This window comes from Aristolochia californica, unplaced genomic scaffold (genome assembly GCF_029961685.1).
Source record: "Aristolochia californica isolate CCGP_79_NKW_82.1479 unplaced genomic scaffold, dmAriCali1.0.hap1 SCAF_10, whole genome shotgun sequence".
In the NCBI taxonomy this organism is placed as follows: Eukaryota; Viridiplantae; Streptophyta; class Magnoliopsida; order Piperales; family Aristolochiaceae; genus Aristolochia; species Aristolochia californica.
Genome location: NW_027181771.1, coordinates 26,950,226 through 26,969,521, shown reverse-complemented (window position 1 = coordinate 26,969,521; position 19,296 = coordinate 26,950,226). Strand labels below are relative to the sequence as shown.

The 19,296-nt window shown below is 36.2% G+C and overlaps 1 protein-coding gene and 1 non-coding gene across 2 annotated transcripts; one reads left to right on the top strand and one right to left on the bottom strand.

Annotated features, from left to right (window-relative positions):
• Nucleotides 1–12,701: 12,701 nt before the first annotated feature.
• LOC137943015 (uncharacterized) lies at nt 12,702–13,374 on the top strand. Its single transcript, XM_068788716.1, has 2 exons — nt 12,702–13,148; nt 13,300–13,374. The coding sequence occupies exons 1-2, from the start codon at nt 12,702–12,704 to the stop codon at nt 13,372–13,374; spliced, it is 522 nt and encodes a 173-aa protein (XP_068644817.1).
• Nucleotides 13,375–17,371: 3,997 nt separating this feature from the next.
• Nucleotides 17,372–17,478, bottom strand: LOC137943283 (small nucleolar RNA R71). The gene has a single exon (XR_011110622.1). It is a non-coding gene; the product is annotated as a small nucleolar RNA R71 (small nucleolar RNA).
• Nucleotides 17,479–19,296: the final 1,818 nt, after the last annotated feature.

Genomic DNA, 19,296 nt, shown 5'->3' with positions numbered 1-19,296 from the left:
CAAATGTTGAGAAATACCTTTCTCGTTGAGGTCTAGTACGAAAGTACTCCCTCAAGTTTGGCATTTCCTTGCAAGCATCACTTTCCTTCCTCAAAGAGTATTCTTCTTTGCAATGATCTTCATCCTAATCATTGTAGTTTTTTTCGATTTTGAGAGAAAGTGTGAAAAATAGGGTTTTAGCCTTGAATTTGATGAGAAATCTTTCAAAATCCAAGGTGGAATGGAGATTTGGTGTCAATGGAGCTCTGGAAATTCATTGGAAAGAGTTTTGATTTGTGAAGGAGAGATAGGTTAAAAATTCAATTTTGACTATCCATCTTCTCTATAATTTGTATATATGGTCAAGCTTACCCATGTCTACAAATCCTTCGGGTTGTTCAACATATACCTTTTCTTGGATATACCCATTTAAAAATACATTATTTACATCTATTATGTATAATTTGAACTTCATGTAACAAGCATAGGCTTGGAGGATTCGAATTGCCTCTAGTGTTGCCATGGGTGCATAGGATTCTTTGAAATCTATACCTTCTTCATGTTATATCATTTGGAACCTAACTTAGCTTTGTTTCTCTCTACTTGATTTCTTCATTAGCTTTGTTCCTAAAGACCGATTTTGTTCCTATGACGTTGATTTTCAGGTCTAGGTACTAAAGTCCAAACCATGTTTCTTTCAAATTGGTTCAATTCTTCTTGCATTGCCATAATCCAAAAGTCATCCTTTTCGGCCTCGAAAACTTTTGGCTCTATTTGATAAACGAAGGCACTATTTGCCATAGTCTCATTAGTTGCTCTTCTAGTTGCAATATTGCCTTTGGGGTCACCAATAATTTGTTCTAGAGGATGATCAGCAATGAACTTATAGTTCTTTCGCTCCGTAGGTGGCTCTTCTTGGTTATTCTGATCATTTGGGTTCTCTTCAAGATTTTAGTCTTGAGGTTGAGATCCTAGAGATGAATTGAAGGGGTTCCTCTTCCTCATTAGAAATTGGAGTTGGAGTTGGATTTAGCGAATTGGATTCGTCAAACTCAACATGCATCGATTCCTCTAGTCTCATTGATGTCTTGTTATAAACTCTATAGGTTTTGCTATGAATAGAATAACCCAAGAAAATTCTTATATTAGCTCTAGAGTCAAATTTCCCTAATTTTTCCTTTGGTTATTTCAAAATGAACACTTTGCACCCAAAGGTTTTTAAAATAAGTAATGTTGAGAAGGTGTCCATATACAACTCATACAGAGTTTTGTTGAGAAGTGGCCTTATGCTTACTTGATTAATGATATAACATGTAGTGTTTATAGCATAGCTCTAGCCATTTCAATTAAGGTTTGGTAGGTTCAACTAAGTCCATGTGGATTAGTTGAAGAGGATGAGAGGTTGAAACTATGTTCTTAGCCTTGAAAGAAATTTTGTCTTGTTTTCCAAGTTGGCATACATTGTAAGGTCCCTCTCTTACAAAATTTTTATCAAGTAGTCCTCTCACTAGGTTCTTTTTCACTAATTTGTTCAAGGAGTCTATTCCTATATGTCCTAGTCTCTTATGCCATAACCAACATTCATCAATCTTTGCATCCAAACAGATAGCACTAATTGAGGGTATATTGACTATGTTAGCTACAAAGAGATTCCTATTTCTATGTCCGTCTACAACTAGTTCCTCATTTTCATTCTTTACTAAAAAAATTTCCTTTTCAAATGAAATTTTGTTTCTTTTGTCTCATAATTGCCTAATGCTAAGTAAATCATGCATCAACTCTTCTACGTAATACACAATGGATATGATAGAGGTGGAGGTACCAATTTTAGCAATTCCTTTTATGGTACCTTTGCTATTGTCTCCAAAACTTACATGACCACCATCATTGGGATTGCCTTCAACAAACTTCTTTTTGTCACCGGTCATGTGCCTTGACCAATCGCTATCCAAAATCCAATTTTTTTTTGGAGCCTTGGCTTAGAGACATACCTCTTCGGAAGTTGTAGACTCATTAACAATGTCTTCAAAAGCCATGAGTCTAATGTCACTTTCTTCTTCTTCCAAGTGGTTAGACTCTTCCTCCATTGAATCCCAAGATGTGATCAAGACTTTCTTCTTCTTCTTCTTTTGGGATCTTTGCTTGAGGACGGGGTTCTTTCTTCTAATTAAGGACAATTGTTCCTTCTATGTCCTAATTTACTACACTTAAAATAAACATTAGTTTTCTTTTGAAATTTATCATTTTGAGTTCTAAATTGGCCTTTACTGAAGTTCTTCTTCTTCCTATACATTATTTGAAAATGTTTAGCTATGAAACTCACTTCATATGAGCTCTCTTCACTAGAGTTACTTTCACCACACATTTTGGCCTTAAAAACAATGTTCTTCTTCTTAGGTTGTTTTTCCTCTACATTTTTTTGTTCCATCTCATATGTGAGAAGGATTCCTAGTAGCTCTTTCGAGCTTATAGTTCTAAAATTAGCATTATCACGGATGACAGTCTTCCTCATCTCCCATGACCTTGGAAGTACCTTGAGAAGCTTGTAATTTTACCTATATAAGGAAATCTCTTCTCCTAATATATTCAACTCATTTATTATATGAGTGAACCTTGAGTTGACCTCAACAATTGACTCACCCAGTTTTATTTTGAATTCATCATATTGGGTTATCAATAAACTGATTCTAGAGTCTTTAACTCTAGTGGTTCTTTCATGCGTGACCTCAAGTTTTTCCCAAATTTTTTTAGTGGTCTTACATGTGGAGACCCTATTGAACTCATTTAGTCCTAAGGCACATAACAAAAGGTTTATGACCTTGGAGTTTGTTTTGAGCTGCTCCTTATCTTCTTTAGTTTGCTTATTAATTTTTTTGCAACTGGAATGCCATTTTAAAGCTTTTTGAGGCTCAAAAGGTCATTCTTGTTTACATGCCAAATGTTCCAATCCATGGATTGAAGGAAGAACTCTATTCTTACCTTCTAATGTCCATAATGTGTACCATTGAACAAAGGTGGATAATTGGCAAAGTTTCCTTTGGGAAGGGGCAATTTATCTTGAGATGTCATTTATCTTTTTCCAAAATCAAGGGGATTTTGAATTCAATTAAGTTATTGGCCTACTCTAATACCAATTGTTGGCCCAGGTGGCTTCTCAAGAGGAGGATGAATTGAGAAATTAAAATTAAAATGACTTGTGCGTGTGATTAAAAATTCATGCATAAGAGCAATTCAAAGTGAAGTCTAACATGCACACACCACATGGACAAATAGATTTTTTTTTATCGATGTTCCCTTACTGGTAGTCACTGCCAAAAACCTTTGGTTGGGATGTTGGCCCAGGTAGCTTCTCAAGAGGGGTGTGAATTGAAAGGAATTCCAATTAAAAACAACTTGTGCATGTGATTAAAAGTCCATGCATAAAAGCAATTCAAATTAAAGAATAACATGCACACGCCATAGGGACAAATAGATTTTTTGTCATCAATGTCCCCATAGTGGTAGTCATCGCCGGAGAACCCTCCTTGGGAAAATTTCACTATTAGCTCTAATACCTAGAAAATTACAAAAGAGATTCTGACTCTCTTTGTTCACATGTAGCTCACTACACGAATTTACACAATGACAATCTCCCAAGAGATTGTTGCTAGATTCAAGCTCTAAATAGGTTTTTCTTTCTAGATTAACAAGTTCTAGATGAACCTAACATAAATACATAAAAAGAAAGGGAAAAAGATACACCCTTACTTGGAGAGATGCTTATTGTTGAGAGATTCAAGTTGCCTACTCCTTTGTAGCACGTCGTGAAATGATCAAGAAGCTTGTACAATGATGAATGCAAGGAGAATTGAAAAAGAATAAGAATTTCATAGATTGTCTCTCTCTCTCTTTCTCTCTAAAGCCCTTTTGATGGAAATTTGTAAGATAAAGGATAGTGGCTTGAAGATATGACAATAAATATCCATTCTCCTTTACTCAGGGTTTGGTGGGGGTATTTATAGCTTCCTCAACTCAAACTAGCCGTTATTTACCTATTTTCAAAAATCATTACTTTGATTGATCAATCAATCATAACAACTACTTTTTTGTCAGATAGTGACTTATTGATCGATGAACTGATCGATCATTATGTAATTTTTGATCCATAAAAATTAAGTAGATCGATCATTGCTAGTGGATGATTGATCAATCAAGATTCTCTCTAACTATGCATTATAAGTATGATTGATCAATGTATTGTCCTATGATTGATCATGCTTGAAGTCCCTTGTTGGCAAGGTTTTGACTGATCGATCAATCAGATAGGATGATCGACCATGCCATGTGAAATTAGCTTGTGTAGACAGTAATAACTGGCTAATCCAAGTGGGATGATCGATCATGCATTATTGCATGAAATAACCATGTCTTGGATGATCAATCAATCTACTAAGGTTGATTGATCATGCTTTATATTTTTAGCCTACACAATTCTGGATAATCGATCAATGCCAGTGGATGATCGATCATTCCATTGCCAATTTAAAAGTGTAGACTTTTTAAAGCATGAAAATTTTTCTCTAAGTTCTCTTTCATGTTCTAATGATGTTTATGATGATCCTCAACATGTCTATATACAATTTATAACCTAAAGCTCCAATTTCACAAATGTACTTTAAGGAAAGGGAGTTTAGAATGCTCTCTTACAAAAATGATTGAGTTTAGACATTTGTCTATTACACTTGATCTCTAGTCTTCTCATTGTCTTCTTGTGCTTTAGGTCTTGAATTTGGCTTTGATGCTTTAGACTTGAAGATGCTTTAACTCTTGAAGGTGAAGTATATGAAATACTTGGATTTTCTAGTTGTTAGTTCAATTAAGTTTTGTTATCATCAAAAGCAATGTGGGAGTCAACCTACGCTCAACAAATATTTGTATTGGATATACTGTCTATTGCGGCTTTATTAAAGTATGTTAATTCAAGATTGTTATTTGGTGTTATTAAGCAAACTTAGAATTGTTTTTTCAATCATATATACTATCATTTCCATCATTTATGTTAAATTTGATACTAGTATCTATCTATCTATATATATATATATAGAGAGAGAGAGAGAGAGAGACAGAGTTTTATATATATATATATATATATATATATATATATATATATATATATATATATATATATATATATATATATATATATATATATATATATATAGAGAGAGAGAGAGAGAGAGAGAGAGAGAGAGAGAGAGAGAGAGAGAGAGAGAGAGAGAGAGAGAGAGAGAGAGAGAGAGAGAGAGAGAGAGAGCTGATCCAATACGAAAAACCATTTGGTGTGAAACATACAAAATGGCTATCTCAGCCGTCCGATCATGATCAACGACTATCTCAACCATAATGATCGGACAACTGATATCCATTTCATATGTTTTACACCAAATGATTTTTCGTAATGGATCAGCCTTGTATATATAAAATATCATTTTTTTCATAGATGGAGATGATTGGACATGAAGGCATTAAGGTGCAAAATAGAGACTATTCAATCAACTCAAAGTGGCGGTCAATAGTCTGCTCTTAATTTCACACAAAAAGAGAATTTTGACCCATCACCCTTTTTCCCACCATTCTACTTCTCTTCCACCAATGTTGTCTCTACCTCCGTCCCCACCCACATGCATGATCTCTACAATGATTAAACCCTAAATGCCATTCCCACCGGCCCTCATCTCTTCCTCCCATTTTATGTCTTTCCTCTTCCACCAACGCTTTTGCTTCCTCCATCCCCATCCACATGCATGATCTCCATTTTCATCAAACTTCGTCCACACCAGATCAATACTTCCTCCCATTCTGACTTCTTGCTACCGATATGCTAGGTGGCTAAAATATCAAGTAAAATTTCTGGCTCTACCCTTTTGTTCTCTAGTTTGCATCATCTTCTAATCCTCTTCTGAAGGAATATTTTTCACACGAACATTTTTTCTTCAGTTCTGTCTAAGTTGCACCTCTAAAATTGCAAACAAGCTTGTGGTAAATGCAATTGCCATCTGTTAAGCAGTAGTCCCACTAAAGATCCTTTTCTTACTGTTAAGCGTATTCTTCACTATTTCAAAGGCACCATTCACTTTGGCCTTACCTTTTGTCCATCTGCTACTCTAATCCTGACTAGGCAGGCTGTCCTGATACTCTTCGCTCTGCCTCTGATAATTCCATTTATCTTGGAGACAATTTGATTTCTTGGACTGCTAAAAAGCAACCTACAGTATCACGTTCCAGCTATGAATCTAAGTATAGTGCTCTTTTGCACGTTGCAGCCAAACTTCGTTGGCTTACGCATCTCCTTTGCGAGCTTCATATTCCTATTTCACAATGACTTCTTCTCTTATGTGACAATAAAAGTGCAATTTTTTTTAGCTCTAATCCAGTTTCTCATAAGTTAGCCAAACATATTGAATTAGATTATCATTTCCTTCGAGAACTCGTTGGTGCTTGGAGGATATCATGGCTCCATCAAAGGCATAATGCCATGGAGGATATCTCAACTCCATCAAAGGCATAACACCATGGAGGTACTCATATGTGGGTCTCCACCCAAATTATCCACTTGTAGAGCTATAATAGAGGGCCTACACATGAGGGGGAGTGTTAAGCAGTAGTCCCACATGGATTATTTAGTACAAAGATCATGAGTTTATTAGTTGGGAAAGAGGCTTTTAAGTTGGCTAGTCATTTTAGGATGGGCCTTGGACCCAACTTAACACCATCTTGTGGTAAATGCATGCTGGATGTTGAGTCATAATTATGAGATAGATAATCTACGGAAAAGGATAATGATTGTATGAGTTTTTGTAAAATAATTTTTGAACTAATATGTGTGAGCATACTGTCAAAATTTTAAAATTACATGTGAATGAGCTACTAAAATTATCTCTTATGTCAATGTGTTGTAATTTTATAATAAATATCATGCCCTTTGAAGGTGAAGAAATTTATCATTATTTATTATGTTATGTGTTTTGTGTATGTTAGTTATGAATTGGTTTAATGCGTTAATGTACTTTACTGTAGACATGGATTGCTATAAAGAATCAAACATATGTGAAGAGTTATCTAAGGGTGGAGGCAACTTGGATTGTATATTGGACAATGTATGGAATCCAACGGTAAGAGAAGATAAAAAGCCTAGAGTACGTTCTTCTTGACTCAATTGAGGAAGTAAAAATATTTCATCATAATTATGCAAGGGATAGAGGACTTAGTGTACGTAAAAACTCTGTGAATTATCATCTGAATACCAAAGAAATAAATGAAGAATGTTTACATATTTAAAAGAAGGATATGTATGGAAAAATCATAATTTTGATGAAATCCTCAAAAGAAGAAGTCAAGGAATCATAAGAGATGGGCGTGGGGCATTAATTAGATTCACTAAAGATTCTGATGAGAAGTCAAAAGTGGTGAAATTTGTGGTGGGCCACAACCTTGTCCTATCGACTCCTCGTAAAAGGCAATTTTTGCCTTTATATAGGCAAATTACACAAGTGCATAAAAACTTGTTTCATAAATTTAAGAATACTAATTTTTCTACATCAAAAGATTTCTTTCTTTGAGGTTTGACTAGAGGATATGACAAAGTTGGGTATATTTAAAGAGATGTTAGAAATTATGAAGGGACATGAGACAAGAATTGAGAGACTAATGCTCAAATGTTGTTAGATCATTTCAAGGATCTACAAGAGTAAATCTTTCATTTTACTATTCGTATGAAATGGATAAAGAGAAGAGTTTAACTCACTATTTTTGGATAGATGGAGAGGCTAGGAAGGCATATCACCTTTTTGGTGAAGCAATTGTTTTGATACTACTTATGATTCTATCTAATATAAACTCATACTTGCACCTTTTACTGGAGTCAATCATCATGGATAGTGTTATGGTCTTGGGTTAAGTACTTGGCTTTCCGTTACCTACCAAGTCGGTCTTTTGGGTAGTATTGCCTAGGTACATAACATTTGGTATCAGAGTAGGTGCTACGTCGCGAGTTCGACTCCCGGCGTGGGCAATCGCGTCGACCCAAATTTCGGCGACCATGTAATAGTGGACCGTGTCGTTAGTGTTAAGCCATCGTGGCCATCGGCTTGTGAAGGTGGGTGTGATGTTACGGTTCTGAGCTAAGTACTTGGCTTTCCGCTACCTACCAAGCCGGTCTTTTGGGTAGTATTGGCTAGGTACTTAACAGATAGTCTACAACATTTTTTTTAGTGTGGTTAAAGGAGGAGGGTGCATCTATTTGGCTATATCAACAATCTCTTATTTCCATGTACAACCAACACCTTTGTGCCATTTTAAGCACATGCAATCTAAATTGTATTTTCAAATACTTTTCATAGGTATTATATGTGTCATTTACTAAATAAGGTTGTTGAGAGAGTTGATCATGTTGCTCGTGATGAAAAATTCTAGTGTGCTTTTGTAGATTTTGTATAGAACTGTGTCACGCTAGAAGAATTTGAAGCAAAATGATTATATACTAATGAGATATTTCAGTTAGACCATAATGATAGGTTGCACAAAATCTTTAGTGAGCGGATTCAATGGATTCCTTTACATTGCAAACACATATTTATGGCTGGAATGGGGACCACCCAAAGGAGTGAAAGTATGAATTCTTTCTTTGACTCTTACTTAAATAAAAAAATTATTAGTTGAATTCATTCACAACTATGAAGCAACCATAAGGAAACAAAGGCAACAAGTGAAGAAGGTTGATAATGACACATCATATACCAAGCCTCAAATCATTACCCAATTTAATGTTGAGAAGCAAATAGGAAAGGTATACAAAAGGCCTATTTTTGAAGTTTAAAAAATAATTAAAAGAGAGTATGAACTTTGGTTCACAAAGGGAGGGAAATTCAATAATACATTGGTTAAAATTGCTTGGGGTGGGTACATCCTCAAAAGAACTTCGTCAAAGAATTTTATATGATCCACATCAACAACTTGTTTGTTGTCCTTGTATGAAGTTTGAGGTTGAAGGTATCCCTTGTAAGCACATTCTTATCATTTTAAGAAACGAGGATATGGATCAACTTGCTGAGCATTACATCATGAACAGATGGAAACAAAGCATAAAAATTAGTTTGGATCATAGTGGTTGTGATGTAATGCCCTTAACACCTAGCAGAAGCAGTGAGGTTGGACTTCTTTGGACTGATTGCTTATATATAATAAATTGTTCTGATGAAGCATATGCATTTGTAAAAGAGAAAAAAGTTTCCCTTCACTAGCAGTTACTTGAGTTCCAATTACTTGAATAAGTGCAAAATGAATTTGAGAAAGAGCAAAGGAAAAAGAATCTTTTAATCTATCCTCCTGAGATTTTGAAAACAATAGGTAGTTGTAAGAGATTGAAGGGAGGTAAAGAGAAGGCAATGAAATAAGCTTCTCGAATCAAAAGGTTGTGTCGTGGTTGTAATGAGCTAGCATACCATGATAAAGTAAAAACTTTCCAAGTTGAAGAAAGGTAATTAATAACTTATTTAAATATGTTTACAATAATTTATTTTGTATTCTTATGTACTGGTCATGCTCAACATCATGTCTATTATGTTGATTTTAATTGGTAATGTTCCTCTTTTTTTAGTTTGTGTAATTGAACCTTCATCTATTTCATTTAGAAACTGGACTTGTTAAGGGAGGGCTCCCCAATGCTTCAAGAAGGTGAGGACAAGGATGAGTGAAGACGATAGTTTTGTGATTGATTCAACTAAACTACTAGTTCATATAGGATATCAATTGAATGCTAATCGCAGTTGATTTTGTGACTGATTTTGTTGAATCTCTCTAGAGAACTCAATTTTAGTCCTTTAATTAGTGTATATTGTTTACTGTAGGTTGACTCCCACATTGATTTTGATGATAACAAAACTTAATTGAGCTAATAACTTGAAAATCTCGTATTTTAGATAGTCCACCTTCAAGAGCATCTCAAGGTTTAAAGCTTCAAAGCCAAAATGAAGAACTCAAACACAATTGAAGAACATCTCTTGAAGAAGCACCCACAAGGAAGAAGATAACAAGAAGACTCGAGTTCAAACATCATAGACAAATATTTAACTCAATCAATTTATGTAAGAGAGTATTCTAACTCCTATTCCTTAAGAACTTGTGAAATCAAAGCTTTATGATATAAATTTCTTATACACATGTTTAAAATCATCATACACATTACTTAGAAACATGTTAAAGCACTTAGAGAGAAATTATCATGCTTTGTAAAATATAAATGTTTAATTTGGCATTGGAATGACTGATCAGTTCTTAACTGTGATCGATCATCCAGAACTATGCAAGTCAGAAATATAAAGCATGGTCGATCAACTATAATTGATTGATCGATCATATAGGACATGATCATTTCCCTATAACGCATGATCGATCATCCCTCCAAATTCATCGATCAGTTAGAACCATGCCAGTAAGGGATTTCAAACTTGATTAATCAAATGAAAATACACTGATCGACCATAATTGTAATGCACAGCTAGAGGGAATCTCAATTCATTGATCAACCACTGGAAATAATCGATTAACTTAACTTTTCTTGACCAAAGGTAACATATTGATCAATCAGTCTATCGATCAATAAGTCACTATCTAATAGAAAAGTAGTTGTTATGATCGATTGATTGATCAATCACTTACCATTGATTGACCAATCAATGGTTTGGTTTCTTTAAATGGCTATATAACGCCTAGTTTGAGTTGGGGAAGCTATAAATACCCCCACCAAACCATGACCAAAGAAGTGAATGAGCATTAATTGACATATCCTCAAGTTACAAATCTTTATCTTGCAAATTCTCATCAAAAGTGTTTTGGAGAGAAAGAAAGAGAGCCTTACCATTGAAAATCTTCTATCACTTTCAATCATCCTTGCACGCATCATAGTACAAGCTCCTTGATCATTGCATAATGTGCAAAAAAGGAGGAGGCAACTTGAATGTCTCAAGGAGAAGCATCTCTCCAAGTGAGGGTGTAATTTTTCTCTTTCTCTTCATGAATTTGTGAAAGGTTTATCTAGAACCAGTTAATCTAGATAGAAAGACCTAGCTAGAGCTAGAATATAGCCGCAATCTCTTGGGGAGATTGGTTTGTGTTCAAATCGTGTATTGAACTACACATGACCAAAGAGAGCCGACATCTCTTTATAATTTTCCAGCTATTAGAGCGTAATAGCAAAAAATTTTCCAAACAAGGGTTATTGGGCAGTGACTACTACTAGGGGAACATTGAGAACAATTTTTTTTTTTTGTCCCTATGGTGTGTGTATATTATTACTTTCATTGAATTACTTTTACGCATGAAATTTTGATTACACATACAAATCGATTTAATTTGAATATCTCAATTTAAACCCTCTTGAGAAGCCACTTGGGCCATCAATTTGTATTAGAGCAGCCCAAGATATTAATTGAACTCAAAATCTCCTTGATTTTGAAAACGATATATGGCATCTCAAGTAGAAATTACTACACAATACCAATGGTAGAAACTAACAATGGAGCACTTCTTACAATCCACTGGATATGAACTATGGGAAGCTATCATGAGTAAATGTAAAGGGAAGATTCACTCCAAAAACTATTTGTGATTGGGATGACCTTGACATTGCCAAGGCTATGGAACTCATTTTGAGTTCCTTGAGTGATGAAATAGTTGATTCTTACACATGTTGTAAATCAGCCAAGGATTTACGGGAAAAATTAGAAATTGACTTTTCTTGGAACAAAGAATGTTGCTCTTCAAACTCTCTGTGCAATACATCTAGTAATAACACTGAAATTAATGATTGTATGCACTTATGCTTATATGGAAACATCATCTCGTATCTAGATGAAATTTCAATGAGTGTTAGTTGTGAGGATAAATGTCCTAAATTGAAGAAAGAACCCCAACCTCAAGCAAAGATCCCAAGAACATAAAGAAGAAAGTTTTGATCTCAGCTTGGGATGCAATTGAGGTAGAGTCTAGCCACTCAGAAGAAGAAGAAAGTATCGTAGGACTCATGACTTTTGAAGAAAATTATTACGAGTCTACAACTTCCGAAGAGGTAAGTGACTCAAACTATGAGCATGAACTTGAATTACTTTTGGAAAAATCCATTCATAGTCTAAATAAGTATAAAAATGCAATGCTCGATTACATGAGATCAAGGAAGAGCTAATTGTCTTGCAGGAGGCAAATGAAAGTCACATAACTAATGCTTTAAGACAAAGTGGATTGATGGACAAACTATCATGTGATAGGCTTGCTTTTGAGAAGAAAATTTTGGATTTAGAATAGAAAGTCAAACTTTTCTCTCTCAAATCCACACCCAAGAGGAAGGTTGGGAAGAACAAAACAAAGAAAAATAAGAAGTTCTCTCCCATTGCTCATATTAGATGCTACTATTGCAATAAGTCAGGTCACTATTCCTACATTTGCAAGGTTAAGAATTAAAACGACATCAAACATACTTGGGTACCCAAATCAACTGAAAAGGTTGTGGTAACCCAAAGAACTTGGGCAAACAAACTTGGATGCCCAAATCACCTAACACCTAAAATGTTAACCCAAAGGGAACCACCCTTAATTTGGTTTCTAAGGGTTAAATCTCTTATGGTGTAGGTAAGTCTTTGAGCCAAGGCACTAAAAATGTTTGGATTTTGGATTGCTGTTGATTAAGGCACATGACTGGTGATAAACAGAAGTTCATTGAACTCAACCCCAAAGATGGAGATCATATAACTTTTGGAGACAGTAGCAAAGGTACCATAAAAGGAATTGGTAAAATTTATACCTCAACCACTTTCTTATCCGATGTATATTATGTTGAAGGGTTGATGCATGATTTACATAGAATTAGTCAATTATGTGATAAAGGGAATAAGATTTCATTTAAAAAGGACAAATGCTTAGTAAAGAAAGAAAATGGCAAACTAGTTCTAGAGGGACATAGAAACAGAAATCTCTATGTTGCTAACATGGTCAATATACCATCAACTAGTACCATCTATTTGGGTGCCGAAATTGATGAATCTTGGTTATGGCATAAGAGACTAGGACATATAGGAATAGATTCTTTAAACAAATTAGCAACAAAAAACCTAGTGAGAGGACTACCAGATAAAAAAATTGTAAGAAAGAAACCTAACCTTGTGATGCTTGCCAACTTGAAAAGCATCATAAAACTTCTTTCAAAGCTAAAAATTTAGTTTTTACCTCTCATCCTCTTCAACTAATCCACATTGACTTAGTTGGACCTGCCCTAACCTTAAGCTTAAATAGGAAGTATTTCACCCTAGTGGTCGAAGACAACTATTCAAGATTGACATAAGTAGATTTCCTAGCCCACAAGAATGATGTTTTTCCTGCCTTTGTTAAATTATGTGAAAATTTTCAAAAGGAATAAAGTTATAGCATTATGAAAATTAGGAGCGACCATGAAGCAGAATTTGAAAAATCACATTTCAAGAAATGTTACACAAAGCATGGTGTAGACCATACATTCTTAGCCCCTTGAACTCTTTAGTAAAATGGTTTTATTGAGAGAATAAATTGAACCTTAATTGAAATGGCTAAAGCTATGCTTCTTTCATACAACATGCTACATAGGTTTTGGGCCGAAGCTGTGAACACCGCATGTTATCGCATATGGCCACTTCCCAATAAAAATCCTTATGAGTCGTATATGGGCACCCTTCCCAATATTACTTATTTCAAAACATTTGGATGCATAGTATTCATATTGAAAGAACCAAAGGAAAAAATAGGGAAATTCGACTCTAGAGCTGATATAGGAATTTTCTTGGGTTATTCTACTGATTGCAAAGCTTATAGATTTTACAACAAGACATCTATGAGAGTAGAGGAGTCGGTTCATGTTGAGTTTAACAAATCAGATTCGCCAAATCCAACTCCAACTCCAATTTATTATGACAAAGAGGGAAACCCCTTCGAATCATCCCCAAGATCTCAACCTCAAGACCAAAATCTTGAAGAGAACCCAATTGACCCAAATAACCAAGAAGTGCCACCTATAAAGCCAAAGAACTATAAGTTCATGGCTGATCATCCTCTAGAAAAAATTATTGGTGACCCTCAAGGCAAGATTGCAACTAGAAGAGCAACTCATGAAACTATGGCAAATAGTGCCTTCATTTCTCAAATAGAACCCAAATGTTTTGCCGAAGCCGAAAAAGATGACTTTTCGGTTATGGAAATTCAAAAAAAAAATTGAATCAATTTAAAAGAAACAAAGCTTGGACTCAAGTACCTAGACCCAAAAATCAACAAGTCATTGGAACAAAATGGGTCTTTACCAACAAAGCAATTGAATAAATTCAAGTAATGAGAAACAAAGTTAGGTTAGTTGCCAAAAGATATAACCAAGAAGAATGTATAGATTTTGAAGAAACTTATGTACCCGTGGCAAGACAAGAGGTAATTCGAATCCTCCTAGCATGTACTTGTTACATGAAATTCAAGTTGTACCAAATGGATGTAAAGAGTGCATTTTTAAATGGGTACATACAAGAAGATGTATATATTGAACAACCCAAAGGATTTGTAAATGTGAGTGAGCTTTATTGTGCATACAAATTACATAAAACATTATATAGGTTAAAACAAGCTCCAAGAGCATGGTATGAAAGACTAAGCAGATTTTTAGAAAAAGAATGGCTATAGGACAGGAAGCGTAGATAAGACTGTATTTATTAAGAACCATGATCAAGACTTGATTATCATTCAAATTTATGTGGATGATATCATATTTGGTTCAACAAAGCCCTCTCATTATGAAGAATTTGCTAATGTAAAGAAGAATGAATTTGAAATGAGTTTAATGGGTGAACTCACATTCTTCCTTGGACTTCAAGTAACTCAAACCGAAAATGGCTCGTTCATAAATCAGTCCAAATTCACTAAGGGATTGCTCAAGAGATTCACAATCGAAAATCTTAAGTCAATTAGCACACCCATGAGTTTGTCCTTGAAACTTGACTCAGACAACTCCAGTAGGGCCATAAATCAAAAAATTTATAGAAGAATGATAGGATCCCTACTTTACCTTTCAACTAGCAGACCATATATAATATTCTTGGTATGCCTATGTGCTAGATATCAATCTGATCCTAGAGAATCTCCCTTAGTGAAAATAAAAAGAATTTTCCATTATCTACTTGGGACACTGATAGATGCCATATTCTGACATGAGAACTAGGTTAATTATAATAGAATAACCTTTATAATTGTGTTATAGGTGGTTATTTATCGATTTTCAAATGAAATGAGCATTTATTGAATTTGGCATTAATCACTATCGATATTGCATATTTTTCTCTCCTGAATTATATTTCATTGTTTTTAAGGTTTATTTCTTCATGAAATGCTTTTTATAGATTCAATTATGGAATTTTAGGAGAATTTTGGTGGAGAAGGAGATATTTACCAAAATGCCCTTAGTAAAATGGAGGTGATTTTTAGGTCAAATCGTTTTAAAATAAAGAAGAGGGTATTAAAGGGAAGGAGAGCGTCGAACGAGTTAGAGGACAGCGTCAAGAGAAAACAGAGACCAAAACAGAGGAATTGGGACCGGAAACAGGGGAGGATCCGAGAGGAGTTCCCCACCGTCGTTCGCCGAGCCACTGTCTTTCGCCGCGCCACCGTCGTCCACCACCGTCCAGCAACCGAGAACAAACCCGAGGAGAGCTCGAGAGAGTCTCCGTCGAGGTGAGTTCAACAGTCGTCACTTGCCAGGCCGAGAAGTGATTCAAGAGGGCTTCTCCAGTGCCACTTCCTCTTTCCGACTATCCTCCGGCGTCTATTACATATTTCCGACCAGTCCCGGAGCTATTCCGACTCCAACCGAGACTTGAGAGAGCCGGTTAGAGAACGTCAGCTCTGTTTCGTTCTTCGCCGGACGTTACCTCCGTCCGTCGGCTTCCAACCTTCGTCACCGGCGTCGTCTCTACCTCCGACCACTCACTCTTGCCAACCCGAAGCCATTGATTTTGGGAAATTTCAGCACCCGTGAGAACGAGTTGCTGCCCGAGCGAGAGGAAGGAGAAGGGGAGTAATTCATCATTTTTGAATTTAATTTTTTATATAGTTTGAACTTAGGTTTTGAATGTTTATTGAATCTGATTTGATAATTAATGTTTATGGAATATTTTTTTCGGATATTTGATTAAATTAGCTAATTAGGGTAGAATTATAATTGAGGTTGGATTTTGGTATTTTAATCTGATTTCTGTCTTTCACTCTATGCGCCCGAGAGGGGCTAGATGCAAGGACTGAGAAATCAGATCCGTGGTTACGTGGCGCTCGAGAGAGGCATGAATCACCGTAAAATCCAGAGTTGACGTTTCCTGTTATGTAGGTAGTTAACCACATGATTGCTGGATAATTTAGGATATAATTAGTGTTTAGTTAATATTAATTCATCATATTTGGTTAGGCTAGTTGACTGAATAATACACAAAATTCAGTCCTCCCTGTGGATATGACCTTCACTACCTGCTAAATTACATGAACGATTCGTACGCTTGCGAGGTATTAAAGCCGATGTAACTAAATTCTACATCAATTTTTTGGCGCCGTTGCTGGGGAGGCACGTATTAAGTGTATTTCTTTGTTCTCCATAGTCTTAGGTTAGGATTATTTTTATTTTATTTATTTTTATTATTTTTATTTTTATTTTTATTTTTATTTTTTATTTTTTATTTTTTGCTTTCTTAATTTTAGCTTGGTGTTTTTTATGGAATTATTTTTATTTCTTCTAGTTAGTTCATATTTTTAGTAGTGAGTTTGTTAGCTTAATTTGATAGTACATTTTGTTTCTTTTTGGGTTTTTATGCACGGGCGCCGCTCCCTAGGTGGACCATTATCTCCCTTTGTTGAAGAGGTAGAACATATTTGTAGGAAAACACCCGAAGTCAAGTTAGGAGCTACCATGGCCAATCAGGGCGAACCATTACAATTACCTGCAGCAGGTGACTGTAGAGCCCTGAGGGATTATTCTATCCCATCCCACTTCACATCACCTTCTTGCATTATATTGCCACCCACTACTGCCGCCAGTTATGAGTTGAAACCGGGGGTGATCCAACTCCTCCCTACATTCTATGGGTTGGAGAAGGAGGACCCATATTACCACATCAAGGAATTCTTAGATATTTGTGCAACTTTTAAATTCCAGAATTTCTCAGATGACTCTATCCGGTTAAGACTTTTTCCATTTTCACTTAAGGATAAGGTCAAGTCTTGGCTTAATTCCTTGGAGGTGGGCAGCATTACTTCATGGGATACATTAGTCACAAAATTCTTATCCAAGTACTTTCCCATTCAGAGAACTACAGCCCTCAGGAGAGAAATCTCCAACTTTATGCAGCAAGAGGGTGAACACTTTTATGAAGCTTGGGAGAAATGGAAGGATTTGATCCGTAGGTGTCCGCATCATGGGTTTGAGAAAAGGCATTGAGTGCAATACTTTTATCAAGGACTTACACCCCAGGTTAGATCCATGGTAGATGCAACGAGTGGTGGGAGTTTGATGGGTAAGAGTGCTAGTGAGGTGGGACTTCTTTGAAACGTTGAGTGATCAATCTCAGCAATGGGGTTCGTCATTTAATGTTGATAGGAGATCCCACGAAGCCAAAAGAGGGGGTCTCTACGAGGTTAGTGAAACACCCATGCTCATGGCCAAGATTGAGGGGTTGACTAGAAAAATTGATGCCCTTATGTTGTCCAAGAGTTCACCTGCTCCTAACCCATCTACTGTCTGTGCCATATGCTCTGGTTCATCTCATCCCACACAAATGTGTCCATCTAGTTCATCCTACCCAGAGCTCATCGAGGACTTGAATGCAGTCCAGAATTTTCATAGACCAAATCGGAACGATCCTTTTTCAGAAACATATAATCCGGGTTGGTCTAGGCACCCAAATTTCTCATGGTCCAAGGGCCCACAGGTTGGGGGTCCTCCAGGGTTTACTCAACCCCAAGCTCCGCGCCCACACTTCACTCAACAGCCATTGATTCCACAAAAAACCTTCACTTGAGGACACACTTCAATTATTCATGCAGAATACACAGTCCTCCATTGCTAAACTTGAAATGCAAGTGAGTCAGTTGGCCAGCCACATGAGTGAACAAGCACAAAATAGACTCCCGAGTCAAACCATTCCTAACCCCAAAAGCACACATGAGAGTGGGTTGAATTCCAAACCCACCATGAGCAAGCCAAAGCCATAACCACCCTTAGGAGTGGTCGTGAGTTGAACAATGGGGTAGGGACCACTAAGTCTAAGGAGTCAAAGGATGACAATGGGGACACATCATTGGGTGGAGAACCTCCAAGTTCTCCACCAATAGCCAAGCAGATCCCTAACCAAGTCCCACTAGCTCCTTATCCGTAGAGGTTATCGGGCCCACCTAGGAAAGGAGATAGCATGCATGAAACGTTGGAACTGTTTAGTAAGGTTCACATTAACATTCCACTTCTTGATGCTATTAGGCAAGTCCCTGCCTATGCCCGATTTTTTAAAGACCTTTGTACACAGAAAAGAAAACACCATATTAACAAAAAGGTCTTTCTTACTGAGAATGTAAGCTCAATTCTGAAGCACAACACTCCTCCTAAAGTTAAAGATCCTGGATGTCCCACAATTTCATGTGTCATTGGTGAACATACCATCCAGAGAGCTCTTCTTGACTTAGAAGCAAGTGTGAATTTGTTTCCTTTCTTTGTGTACCAGCAATTAGGTTTGGGGGAATTGAAGCCTACTCCCATCACACTTCAACTAGCTGACCGTTCTGTCAAGATACCACGAGGAATAGTTGAAGATGTTTTGATAAAAGTGGACAAATTTCTGTTCTCGGTTGATTTCATTGTTCTTGATACAGAACCAGTAGTCAATGTGACCAACCAAATTCCTGTCATCCTAGGATGTCCCTTCTTAGCCACATCTAATGCTATCATTCATTGTAAAAGTGGTGAGTTGGAGTTGTCTTTTGGAAATTTTAAGGTCTCATTGAATGTATTTAATGTCGGGCACCACCCACTTGAGTCTGATGATCTGAGTCCTGCATTTAAGATAGAAACTGTTATGCTTGATGACGAATCCACTCTTGAATCTTTTGAGTCTTGCATAACATCTGTAGACATGGACTATTTTGATGAGGAAACATATTTCCGAGAGGTTAATTCTTTACTCAATTTTGTACCTCTGTTGGAGGAAGCCTATGAGGTTATCACAACTGATTATCCACAGGATCTTCCTC

Bases quoted from the DNA above. Each gene is read 5' to 3' on its own strand.
- LOC137943015 (XM_068788716.1), top strand. From the start codon at position 12,702: ATGACTGGTGATAAACAGAAGTTCATTGAACTCAACCCCAAAGATGGA. The intron at 13,149-13,299 runs GTAAGAAAGAAA...AAGCTTAAATAG, and splicing joins GACTACCAGATAAAAAAATT to GAAGTATTTCACCCTAGTGG.